General features: G+C 40.3%; 1 protein-coding gene across 1 annotated transcript in view; it reads left to right on the top strand.

Annotated features, from left to right (window-relative positions):
• Positions 1-2,291: 2,291 nt before the first annotated feature.
• LOC117491454 (cat eye syndrome critical region protein 2 homolog) overlaps positions 2,292-13,861 on the top strand; it is a 47,187-nt gene continuing 35,617 nt past the window's right edge. Inside the window, exon 1 of the mRNA XM_034141443.1 lies at positions 2,292-2,574. Coding sequence (XP_033997334.1) covers positions 2,455-2,574 — 120 coding nt within the window. The 5' untranslated portion in view covers positions 2,292-2,454. The remainder of the gene's footprint in view (positions 2,575-13,861) is intronic.

Raw genomic sequence — 13,861 nt, forward strand, 5'->3', positions numbered from 1 at the left:
AATATGTGCAATAAAATATGCAAAAATATATATAAAAATAGGAATTAAAGTAATATGTCAAAAAAATATACAAATGATAAAATATGAAATACAAATAAGAAGTAATGTGCCAGAGTGTAGTTTTGAAATGTATGGGACTAAAGTAAAGTTCCTGAAAATGGTCAAAGCCAAACAGTACAAAACTTGATTTCCCCCACTTGTTAAAGCATAGATTAGAACATTGTCCAGGTTTAAAATCCAACCCACTACAACATAGCACCCATTCAACCAGACTGGAGGGACAAATGAATGAATGAAGTCATGTGGAGTAGATTCACTTTGAGTGAATATCTGTCTCTTTAGGGCCCTCTACTGCACATAAAATGTATTGCATATGTAGCCAGACCTAAAACAGTGGAGCTACTCTTTAGTTATGACTGGACAACTTTTCCAATGAAACACTAGAAACTGTTCATTAAAGGGATTTGGAAACCGAGAGTGATCGTTCGTAAAGGATAAGCGAGTGACCTGAACATTTAGCTGGATGGGACAAACGTTTGCTAATGATTGGCTTGAACCCTCCCCTCAGTGAATCCCTGCACAATGGCCTGCAACTGATTGAGAGCTCAGCTGAACTAAATGAATAGATTGTTTCAGGAAGTGATTCAGTTCAGTTAATTCACTCAAAACATTCAATCTTGCATGAATGACACAGCACTACTCGTTGGCCCCATTAGCGGAGTAAGGGAAGGAGGCTGGTGAAAATGGAGCTGTCTGTGTTTGGTGACCCCTTCACCTTTCCTCCTGCACTATGATGCCATTTGATCATCATCAGCATCTTATTTCTGTTGCTGCTCAAACCCCTGAATTTCATCAATAAAGGTTAACTTTCCTTATCTTATCTTAACACACTTTGTCTGTGTTGTTATTCAACTATTAATTAAAACGCATCAATGGGGAGTTTTGTTATGATGAGACAGCTTTTGTCAAAGTTGAATGGTTCCCAGTAATTAACAACACTGCAACAGAAACAAGTAATAGTGCTTATATGCAATATGTTTATAAAGCTTCTCTAAAAAACAGTGATGGGTCAGGACTAGACTGACTGGTCAAGTAAATCAAGAGTGTGCTTTGTGTCTGTTTGTGGCACATTATCACTACTATAGTTATTCAACATATTTATAATATAAAATATGTATATGTGTGACATATTCAGTATATATAATAACATGTGTATATATTGTATATTGTTCCTTTACTGTACATAACATGTATAGGCTCCTAAGACAATGAGCCCACGCGTGAGCTGTCCTCTTGCACCATCCTTAGGTTTAAATGTAAAATTGCACAAACAGATTATTCTAGTGCCACCCTCAGGGAAAACATTCACATTTTCCCCAACTATTGTGTAAAATTACAAGAACAAAAAACAATTGGGATTTAATTAAGCTGCAGGTTTTAGGGGGCCCTTGAATAGTTGTTACGTTTTGTTTTTCAACCTTTTTCATTATATTACATGATATTGCAATAAACCATGAATGTTCAAACTCTGTATGGTCTAATTTGATATGCTCTTTACACATATATACCATTGGGATATGGGTGCTTAGTCATGTAACTGTCAACATCCCTGCAGGGCAGTATCTGCTTGTCACTCACTGTCTCTGAGCGCCACTGATGTCCCATAGCATGCATTTTTTCATATATTACGTTAGGGGGAGCCCCTGTGTAGTGAATTGCCCATAGGTTCCGCCGTGGTGTTGTTTACAAACTGTAAATGTAATCGGCAATGTATCGTACGCGAAAATGATCCCCTTAAAAGCCTTTAGGTGTTGGTATTCTTTAAAAGTGTTTGTTTGTTGTAAGTAGGCTACATCAAATGGGTCGTAGTTTAAAAACCTTGATAATAGAAAACAGACAAAAATATAGTAAAATATGCAAAATAATTATACAATTTTCGCCGAACACACTAAAAGCGCAATATATGTAACAGGTTACCTGGGTGGATTATACCTGAAGTTTTTTTTATTCATTCAGCATTTAAAATTATTCCCTTTAAACGTTGGCCGCACTATCAATCTAATGGGGTAATGTTGACAATATACTTTTAGAATGATAACTTACTGATGTATCCAATGTCAAATACGTTTTAAAAATATATGTTATCATCGTAAAACACCATGAAGCTCACCACTATTCAAACTATTTATGTCCACCTATAGTTTAACATATATAGCTAAATGATGGTTCCCCCCCGCTCGCTGTGTGATGGTATCGTCCTTCCCATCTGTTCAGTTCCAGTGAGACTCTGATTGAAACAGATTGTAGCGCTTCCCGGGTCGCAATGGCAACTGTTCGAACAGGACCACAGCAGCAACTTTTCTCGCATAGTAATGATACAGAGACATCATAAGTCGCTGAAGAAACTACTTTCTAATGTGAGAAACAAACGTACAAACTTTCTCAAGTCCGAAAATGTCCCAGGGATGTACCGTTTCTGTGGAAGAGATCCAGTCCTGGTGGGAAGTCCCCGCCATAGCCCACTTCTGCTCGCTGTTCAGGACAGCTTTCAACCTTCCAGACTTTGAAATAGAGGTAAATTAAAAGTGTGGTCGCTTTCAGCAACATGAATGTCTTTGGTTACGGAAATGAAAAGTTGTTTGTGTCAGCTTTTTTGTCTGCGCTGTCTGGAGTTTGTGTGACTAGCTATCGTGTAAACCAGCTTAGCAGTGTCCTCTGAAACTTCTGTTACTGGCAATCCTGTTAGGTAACGAGCTAGCTAGCTAGCACAGCTAAAAGCTAGCTTTAATTGCTAATTACTGGTCCTCAAAGCTACAAAAGTTCACAACAGACGTCGGCTGAATATAGCAGTCATGAAATAGTTGTATGGTCTGATGTCCATAGTAATGTTACGTGTTGCATTAACCTTATATCCACGGATGCTCCTAAGTAACTTCAGATTAAGCTGCTTTTGTAACTAGTACCATGTGCCACTCGTTTGTTTTCATTTAGCCAAAGCGTGACTTTATTTTTAGACCATTCAAGCATAACAAACATGTAAGATGACAGCATCATGACAACATGCTTGTATGAGAAAGTGACAAAACATTACGAAACGTATGAACATTTATGTTATCCTTTTGAAAATATAGGCAGTTTTTGCGACTGTGGAAACGTGTTTGTAGATCGAAAAGTCGCGCAATAGCTTGACTTGTTCTGTTAACAGTGTGCCTGTTTTTGTTTCGTTTTTTCTGTCATGTTAAGTTCATGGCGTGAGGTTGGAGTTTATTGTCTTGCTGTAGCCAGCCATCTGGCTTGGGTAGCCATAGGGACGCAGATGCTGTTCAGGCATTGTTTGCTCGCCCTACTCCTGTTTTGTTGCAAGAGGCGATGCTTTAAACGTTTATTCCCCTCATCAAATTAGTATAATACGTTATATGTGTAAGATCTGCCGCTGTGCTCTATCAGAGAATGAATGAAATGTATTACACTGCGATTACATAATACAACTTTATTCCTCGATGCGACCCCCCTTTTTTTCCTTTAGATGTATCCGGACGTCACACAACAGATCATCTCAACACCTATATATTCAAGTAATACATCAGAGTAAATGTAAATAGTTTAATCCATCGAGGAATGATTGCACTTTAAAGAAATTGCTAAGGTCAACAACACGCATCAACAGTCTCCATCACTCATTCATCCCCACCCCCTTCGGCAGGGAAACACACGTAGGCATCGCTTTGTTATTAAACGAGGTGCAAGCCAGATGGGGGGGATCGCATTGCGCCTAGTTCACATGAAAGTTGAGGATCTCCTTCAGATGGCATTGGATTTCCACCCAAATGAAATATTATTAATGAAACTGATAATGTATTATCCAATTACCAATAATTGATCGGTTGAGCATCTTGTTTTTCACTTTGCTAATAATGCTTTTATAGTTGTGTTTATCACGAGGGTCATTTTGTTGCTTTACAAGCACACATGATGTATTCGTCTTTAACCGCATCACTGAGCAGATCACATGTGCAGATACACCCCCCCCTCCCCCCCCCCCCCCCTCAGCTGTATTTCATGAAAATATTGAGATTGATGTAGTAGACTTCTACATTGACATCTCAATAGGAAATTTATACAAGTATGTATGTAGCCTACACTGTCTGAAACATCTACTTTAGATTGTTTTATGTGTGAAAACAATAAGAAGAGCACACATTTTCTTCTTTCATTGTTTGCACGTTTGTGTCCCCTGGAGTTGATTTTGACATTACTCCTGGATTTTTATTTTTTGAGTGTCAGATTCTCACGTGTAGGCTTGAAAGGTTACTTTATTTGGTCAAATATATGCATGGGTGAAACCTACTAAGCATTTGAATGGAATACTTTTTATAAGCTGTCAAAGCACAATTTGAATCCCTTATTGCCAGACCGAAGCCCCACAAAACTGTGTGAAAAGGAAAACTTAAAATATATTTTCAGACCACTTTTAAGGTAAGTTATTACCATATTAAATTGTCACAAAACAACACCAAGAATGGTTCCATCTTTAACCAAGCGGTCTTGATGTGTATGCAGAATGGCTCTTTAGAGTGCAAAACAAGAAATCATGTTTTTCATGCGTTCTTTCTTCTTTTTCTATTTGTAGTTAAGTATTTCTGGTTTGAATAAGACGGGTTGCTTTCTTATATTGTAGTGGACAAATGAAATGGCCTTTATGCTGTTACGTGTTGTTTTCTGGGAAAGTGGTAGACTGAATCTACTTTTGTTGTGGAGTTTATTTGAAGACTACTTTTAGTTTTCAATAGTTTCAATAAGAACCCATTTAGAATTGATGTGCCTCTTGGAGCCTCCTCGATCCGAATAAACTGCCATTCTGAAATATGTCACAAAGTTTTTTCCGTCTTTGAAATATTGAAATATCTAAATACCTTTCTGCCCACTTAAGTTAAGTAGTGTTTAGTAGATTCCTAAACAGTATGCTTCATGCATTCTGTGTTTGTACTGCTATAAGGCTGTTATGCCTCTGGATGTATGCTTAACATTTCTATACGGTCTTTCACACAAGATTGTGCTTGGAGCTCTGCTTTGACTCCTTGCCATTTGGTGCGTAAAGAGGGCTTTTGGTCTCAGGAAGTTATAAACATGTCCTATTAGTCTAATCCTTGTGGCTCTGTGGCCTTGCCAGCTAAAATACTCACACTTCTGGCACTCGAGTAATGTAGAACAGTAGTCGGCAATGGCTTGTTACATTTGGATCCAACATGTTTACTTTCCGAGGACATTGCGTTAGTAGAAATAAGAGGAACTGTCAGCAGACATGTTTGTTTTGCTTACTGCCACATACCAGCAACAAGACAAGCTGGCCTGGCCACTGTTGCGAGTGTAGCTCTTTGGGCTGGCTTTTTCCCTCCGTTACCTTTGTCTCGACACGTATCGTAAAGGTTAACGATGCACTCGGATGTAATAATCAATCAATATAAATCTGACACCTGACAAAGTCTTTCAACCTAAAGATCAGTTTCTTTCGTCTTCCTCTAAGACACGCTTTTGGCTGCGCTTGTGTTAGAATGGTTGTGTAATGTCCGTCGGCTCCAGTTGCACTCCTATCTCTGGTTGTGTAGGTAGAATTACCCAAGAATCAGGGGTGGAGAAGGGGGCAGGAAGTGGCTGTCATTGGTCATGACAGAGTGGGGGGACGTCGAGTGATTCTACTCCAACCTGGGCTTAAGTGTCAACATTCTCTGACATACCATCGGCCCCTCCTTGCGGACAGAGCATCTTATATTGGCTGCTGTTGTCTTGTGTCAGTATTTGCCACCCTGTCCTTATATAATAAACATCAGAGCTCAATGTTGTAGCTGCTGAGGGTCCAACTAACTCTGCATTGTTTGGTAACAAATGTTTTTGTCTATCTATTCTGGTTATTCCCTCTGGTGTTACCTATGGGAAATGAGTATGAGAAGAAGTATGTTACGGAGCTCATTTGTTAAGCGGGACTGCTTTGAGATCTCCTTGTCTATTTCATCACATTTAAAAAAAAACATGAATAAATAGAGTTAGGGCTGTGCAATATATTGCTATTATATCAATATTGTGATACAAGACTATATTTTGCTTAGATGGAGGTATTGTAATGACAAAAGATTAGTCATTGTCTGGTTTTAAAAGCAGCTACTATGAAAATATGTTGGAAAACACGAATGGTCAACCCAACAATATCGCCACAATATCAACATATATTTGCTGAAAAATATTTTTGATAGTTTATTTTCTCAACATCCTCCAGCCCTAAATACAGTCCTTTTTTAAAAAACTTTTTGGATTGTTTGTTCTATTTAAGGTGAAGTGCAAAAATGGTGAAGAAATGAAGTACTGTGCTCTGTGCACTGTACTGTGTACTGTGTCTCTGAAACACCTGTTTCTCCTTCATATAAAGGAGGCTTTGGTAATGAATGGCACATTTGAGACCACAATGCTTTGTACCCTGTGAAACTGCTACCAGGGTGGATATTGACAAACCCAGTGAGTGCATCGGACAGCACCGCTGTGGTTCTGTCGGGGCAGCCCTTTCCTCTCTACGGTGCTGCTCAGTGATAATGGAGCCCCCCCCATCTCCTTGGCTAGCCTTACAAAACATCCTCTTGCACATTGTTGCTTGGCTGATACACTTCACTGTTGCTGGTTTCCACTTTCCTCAGGCCGCAAGCAGTGAGCTGGGGAAACAGTGTGTGTGTGTGTGTGTGTGTGTGTGGAGGAGAGAGTTGAGTGGGTGAGATGGAGAGGAAAGAAAGACTGAGTGGAAGGGAAGGGGGAAGAGGGGTAGTGGTGAAAAGTGTCCAAGAGAGAGGTCAACATGGCTGTCCCCTTCGCCTGGCTTTTTGTCTCTGGTGTATGCTTGATTTCTTGGCTGTGTGTCTGAAATGATTCCTAAAATCCCACAGCCAACAGCCTCTGTCGAGGGATCCTCAATGATATGCCCTTCATTGCCAGACATGCCCTTCATGCCAAGGACCTCTGTCCCCGTCATCTGCCCGCTCCCCGCTCTGCTGGCAGCCTGTTCGGCACATTGTCACGCATTTATTCTATACATCTTCATCAGATGCCTGTCATAATCGTATCTCTTGCCATTTGCTTTGGAGACATTCATTATTGAACAAGTGTTTAGGCGAGTCTTGGAACATTTTTATGCCTTTTTTTTAAAAAAGTAGACATCCTAGTTTTTATTTCATTTTCTTTACAGTATGACAGAGGTTGCGTTAACTGAATATATTCCGTATATGACGGAATTTTTTTAACAATGACGGAAAAATCTGAAAGCAGTCCGTCATTTTGACAGATTAGAACAAACTCAGAACAGCGCCAAAGTTTCCCCGCAACAGGGCTCCGGTGTTATGCCGTGTTATGGATGCCCTCCAAAAAGGAAATGATATCGTTTCCAGACCTAACTTTGCCGTACAAATCAATGAAATGTCTGGGAGTTTCTGCTTTACGCTGTGGCGCGCTCCCGCGAGGTGTACAGACTGACGGGTAATAATGGATTTTGACGGAAATTGTACGATCCTGTCCGTCAAAATGACGGGCAGCGAAAAAGTCTAGCGCAACCTCTGCTGTATGAATAAACAACATAGCTCTTGCCTAATTGGTGTAAAAAGCCCCTTTTAATATAATCTTCTAACTGTGGCATTTGTTAGTTTATCATTTTATTTGTGTCAATAGATGAAACGATAAAAACAGAAGTTACACAGCAAAAGCATGCCAGCCATTTTGAGATCTTTGAGAAACAATATTTTCTTCTCTCTTGCCAAGATGTAGTTTGCTAAGGAATGTCTTCACCATTTTATTTTGGATTATCAGATGAAGAGACCTATGACATAACTACTTAAACTTCTACATACACTGAAGTTGCCCTTTTTTACTTCTGTCTGCAGCAGAATCTGGGTGTAAAAAAAGGGTACATCCTTTTTTATTTGATCTTGTAAAGTATCTAGTGTCAGTCATGGTTACCAGAGAATACCCCAAAGACTGGTGACGGATTCTCCTCTCGCGTCACCGACGGGTAAAAAATGCATTCCTCCAATATCAAAGCAACACTCAAAACTTCCCTTCACTTTGACCTCAGCTGTTGTTTTGTTTGTTGCTACTAAGCTGACAGGCTGAGGTGCTAAACCAAGACGTTGATTATTGTAAACACTTGTACACGCGTAACATCAGCATGCTGGTGTCAGCATTTAGATCACTTTCAGTAATGTTTGAAGATTTACAACCTCTGTGCCTTTTTATTTGAACTTTAACTTAGAGCAGCTTTTTTGTGATTGATATGAACATCAATTCAATCCTTTAAGCTAGGTCTGGGGTTGACGTTACATTTTCAAGTCATGGGCCATTTGCGTTATGGCAGCTGTTATTTTACAGTGGGTGTCGTTTAATGATGTCCCAGTAGGTCGACACCATGGTGTTACAAGACTGGCACTGCAATTGAGCACATTTGTAAAATATGCTTCAGACATCGTGGTGATTGTTTCTGCCAAGTCCTGTTTTCTGAATGACTTAGTGATCATGAGAATTGTATTTGCTGCTAAATAATGTCATGTTCCAGTTTATATGACTTCATTATTTTCTGTCTCTTTAGATTACATGATCTCATTCTGAAACAAGAGATCAGTGTTTACTGAACAGACCCTTAAACCACTTGACTGGATATTGTTTATTAAAATAAAACTTATTTGCAGGGCCACCTATGAAGAACTTATACTCAATGGGATGTTGTAGATTTGTTAAGTTGTGTTATTTCAATAATAACGTTTTAAAGTATGCGATTGGTTTATTAAAAAATGTATATCTTTATCGCCAGCTTTTTGGCATTGTGAATGACCTGATTGATTAAGCCTTGAATGATTAGTTGGACACAATCATTTGTCAAATTATTTGCAAAAAGCACAGTCAAAGTTCTGCCTGCTGCAGTTCAGTGTTTTCCCATTTGTCATTCTCCTTTTTACACATGCTGCAAAGACGAGCAGAAAAAGTTCTGAATATTTCTTTAACTTATAACCCTTTACAAACTTGTGTTTTCAGGTAACCTACCTGATTAAACCTCTTCTCAGTAGATTGTTCTTGCATTTCTGTTTCCATTTTGTGTACCTGCTATGGAGGGACAATACACATTGTGTCATCAGTGAGTTGGTAGGGATGGTGACATCACAAAGCGTCACCCAACTTCAGTGTGATTAGATGTCTTATCAGCAAGTTTAAAAGGTTCATCATAACACAGCCTCATGTTCTGTTTGGCTTTTTCAAGCACCATCCCCATCACTCATCCCACTACCTCACATTACCCATTTGCGACCCCTCTACCCCAACCCCTTCTCAAGCCCCAGTAGCCTCCCTGTCTCTGAGCCTCAGCCCCTGGCATCACCATGACTAAACCCCAGATGGTGGTTCTTTCTTTCCCTTCCCCCTGGAGGGTGGAGGCTCTCCACTCTGACTGGGTGCTAGCTGCTGCTGCCTCAGCCCATCTGGGGAGGGGGCTCCTGTTTTCGTAAAGCCTCCCGTGTGATTGTAAAAGAAGATTTAGTCCTATTAGATCTGGTAAATAAGCAAGAGCGCGCAGCCTGGGAGCACGTCCTTGTTTCTGTTGTCTTGAAGCAAATGGATTAACAGGGAATGGGATCAGGGCTTAAGTGATGCTCCATCATGGCCCGACTTCAGACGGACACACTCTTGCCGATTCCTAGTTTTATGTATTATACAGTAACTGTCCCTTTATATGTGTCGCCAGTCTGGCCTCAATTAGTGAGCTTTGACATGAGGAGCATGGGTGATTGTAGTGAAGATGTGTGGCAAGATATCCGCAGCAAACGAAAGCAGAGGTTTGAGGCTGTGATATCATGATCATCAGGGATCAGTCATGGTTGGTTATGAGGAAATTACCATCAACCTTGCACCATTTTACAATCTTTATCAATTTTCAGGCTGGAGATTAGAGCGTCCTTCACAACAATGATCCATTCTCATCCCAGATCTGCGCTGTTCAATCATCCCTCACCCCTTTCCCTTTCTTCCCTCGTGTCCCACCCACTGACACATCCCCAGCTCAGCCCTTCTTACAGCCTCACAGACAGCAACCTCTGACACGTTCCTTTTCCAGATCAGGCTCAAAACTTTTTCACACTCTGCGAATAACCCTCAAAGATCAAGAACCCTTTTTACATGTCTTTTTTAATACCCTCCACTTGCATTCACTGTGATGGGGGGGGGCTTTGTAAGTGGCTGCAGCCCTTCCCCCAGTTGTGATTGACAAGTGAGAGCAGCAGTACATGCATCAGATGGTTTCACATGGGGAGTGTGTGCACAGAGGGGGAGGCAGAGAGGCACATACACCGGGGTTTGTTTCAGCCAGCTCCATTGTTGCAGCTCCCCATGGTTCCCTCTCTCTGTCTCCAGTCTGAGGCGGCATCCCTCCAGCGTTGGTTCCTGGCTCTGGGCTTTTTGCGGCTGGTTGGAAGTAGAGATAAGAGAGACTTAAGTGACTACACCAAACCACATCTCATCCAGTGTGAGCCATGGAAAACGTTATAAAGTACTTGGTTAAAAGTGTCTTGTGTTTATTTTTCGTGTGTTGTGTGATGCAACATACAGTTGGAGTAGGTAATAAAGAGAGACATTTGTTTTGGAATATATTTCCGTTTGTTCGTAAAGAAAACATTTGCAACAAAGGTACGTTGAAAAGAGGGAAGTTTGAATTCAATGTTTTATAGCGACGCTGAGTTGTCTGTCAGCTGGCACAAGTGGACGCAGAGGAGGGTGTGGATTTGTGAGGCTTCTACTGGCACACTCTTGGCTGACTACATGGATAGCAGGGGGCCTCCGAATGAAATAAAGGTTGGCACACTTTGAGTGTTATCAACGCCAATGTCTCTCTTTACACACTTTGTTTTCAAAATATAAACTACTGACGTATGCCAATGCAATATGGAAATATGAGGTCTGACTTGACGTTCAAACAAAATACAGTGCGCTGTGTTTAAAAAAAACATAACACAATTTGCATTACACTGTTGTGGGAATGTTGTTTTGGTTACTTGTGTCACCATGATATGTAATCTAGGAATGCAGCGCCTGGTCAGAGGATGTTGACAGCCCTTTGTTTGGGGGCGTGTTGGTGAGACTGATATTTGATCCAGCTGTAGAAGTACAGTTGTAGAAACTACTTAAAGGCTTATCAGACACCAAAACATTGATTCATTGTTTTATGAAACTCAAAAATTGGATATTTCAGGTCTGGAAAGTTATCTTGGCAGCAACTATTTTATCTTTGGTCATGACAACGACAAGGTAGACAGTGCGGGTACAGTGTTGATGTTATGGAGCAATCTAGGTGGATGGATATCTATAAGGAATGTGCACCTGCACATGTTTCATTAGCCATCGCAGCGTCTTACTAGATAATGTTGCATTGCCATGCAGCATACGCTGAGCGTATGTCTACTTTTTTCTGGCCCACCCTGCTTTTTTTTGCAATAAATGAAAGGGGGCTTTTACAAATGAATTGGAGGGTTGGGATTGTTCACACGGGGTTCATGTTGGTCTGAAGTTGCGCTGTTGTTTGGGAATGTAGGAACCCTGACATGCCAGGCTATATTCAAAGACAACAATACCTTTCACTGTTATGTCACGTATTAAATGTTAAATGTTGCCTTTAAACACAATGCAAAGATCTCAGAATACAATACCTACTCATCCATGAAGCTGATCAGCTATTCGGACAGCTTACATTCTCCAACCTTCTCTGATGCATTCATTCAGCATACTGAACAAAAAAGATATGTTGGTTATCAGTGTTGGGAGCAGTAGACATATTTTAGCTCCGGTAAAAGAAGTAGACTAATATCACGTTGTGAACCATTCTCTATTCAAATGTAAAGTCCTGCATTCACCATTGTTTTTTTTTTCTCCAAGATTAAGTATTAAAGTATTGGCATCAAAATATACTTGAATAACCAAAAGTTGTATTATTCAATAAACAGAATGGCCCAATCATTTAAAACCACTTGTATCATACTAGGGCTGCTCGATTATGGCAAAAATCATAATCTCGATTATTTGGGTCAATAATTGATATCACGATTATTCAAAACGATTATCCATTTACTTTGAAAACATCCATTTATTGAAGAAAAAAATGTGAACAGTATGTTTTTAACAGTTGATTACCCTGAACTTTAAGTATAATTCAACTGAAAAAAAAAAAATAATAATAGTTTTATTTCGATTATGTTATTTTCATAATCGTTGCAAGCCAAAATCGTAATTGCGATTAAAATACGATTAATTGAGCAGCCCTTATATCATACCATTGAATTGTAATTATTTGTAATATATTATATTGGAGATGTTTTAATCTACCCTTTATACTGCTTGGTAGCTTTATCTCAAATTTTATATTAACATTTACTAATTGATAACGTCTTCATTTTGTATTACTCATCTAAATCTGCACTGTCATTTATGCTTTAAAGTAAATCTAATGAAGCAAAGTGGAATATACTGTAAAATGGAAATACTAAACTAGTACCTCACCGTTGCCCTTAATCAAAGCACATGAGTAAATGCATTCCAACACTGTTAGTCACGAGTACACCTGCAAACAGTCATTGTTTGTTGGAATCCAGGACTAAGCCGTATGCCAAGAATAAATACAGCATTCATTGCATCACATATGTAACACACAACTAAGGAGTGTGCGTATTAAAGCGCTCTCACTGAGTGGATATACTCTGTTCGCTAGGGATGCTCCGATCGCCAATTTTGGGGCCGATCGCCGGAATCAGTATCTGCCGATACCGATCGCCGATCCGATCGAGTGGGCGGGGCCTAAATGGAAGATTTAAACATCACTTTAAATCTTCCATTTAAAGTGATGTTTAAAACTCAGTTAATGGGGCTCATTCACTGGAGCTTCCACAAACAACAATCAACTTAATTATTACATTCAAATTATGTATATTATTCAAGTTTACATTCACTTTGGATAATACCACGGGAGAAATGAGCAAGCGCTCTCTTTTCCTCTCTCTCTCCCCTCTCTCTCTCCCCTCTCTCTCCTCCCTCTCTCTCCCCCTCTCTCCCCCTCTCTCTCCCCCCCTCTCCTGACAGCCCGTCAGTATCGTCTCATGCAGCTCGCTGATCCAGTAATGTGTGAGGCCGACAGTGAAGAATAAACATATTTATAACTAGTTTAGCTTGTTCCAGAGGTAGATAAAATAGCTAAGTGTGTTAGGTCTAACTCTTGTGTGTTTCGCTCCGCTCACCGGTCCGTCACAGCGGGTGGAGCTGCAGGATTTCTGCTTCACACACACGTTGCATACCGCTATTTTACTGTCTTTTTCGGACACCTTAAAATAATGCCAGACCGGTGAAGCCATTTTGGCGAGCTTGTTTTGCCGCGTACAGAGAAAAGTGTCATGTATTTTACGTCATGCGATCGGCCCTCGCGATCGGCATGTTTAGAGAGCACCGATCGATCGGTAGAGAGTGAGTATCGGCAGATCTCGATCGGTGACTGATCGATCGGAGCATCCCTACTGTTCGCTTTAGGAGAAATGCGGCACCTAGGTGGAGCAAGCAGGAGTCGCATAACCGGTTGTTAACTTGGTCTTAACTAGCTCTTGCTAACACTTGAATTTGTCTGACAAGGTCCGGTCCTGCCCCTAAAGACATATGTCGTCTCTCTATTTACACATTTTGGTTGGCGTCTTCATGTAAATGAGCCCTCTTCTTCTTTACCCTCCGATCATTTTTAGGACAATTAGAGGTTATTTTCACATATTCACTCCATCGGACATTACCCAGACTTTCTACCATGGAGTTGGGAGCGTAA

This window comes from Trematomus bernacchii, unplaced genomic scaffold (genome assembly GCF_902827165.1).
Source record: "Trematomus bernacchii unplaced genomic scaffold, fTreBer1.1, whole genome shotgun sequence".
NCBI classification, from domain to species: domain Eukaryota; kingdom Metazoa; phylum Chordata; class Actinopteri; order Perciformes; family Nototheniidae; genus Trematomus; species Trematomus bernacchii.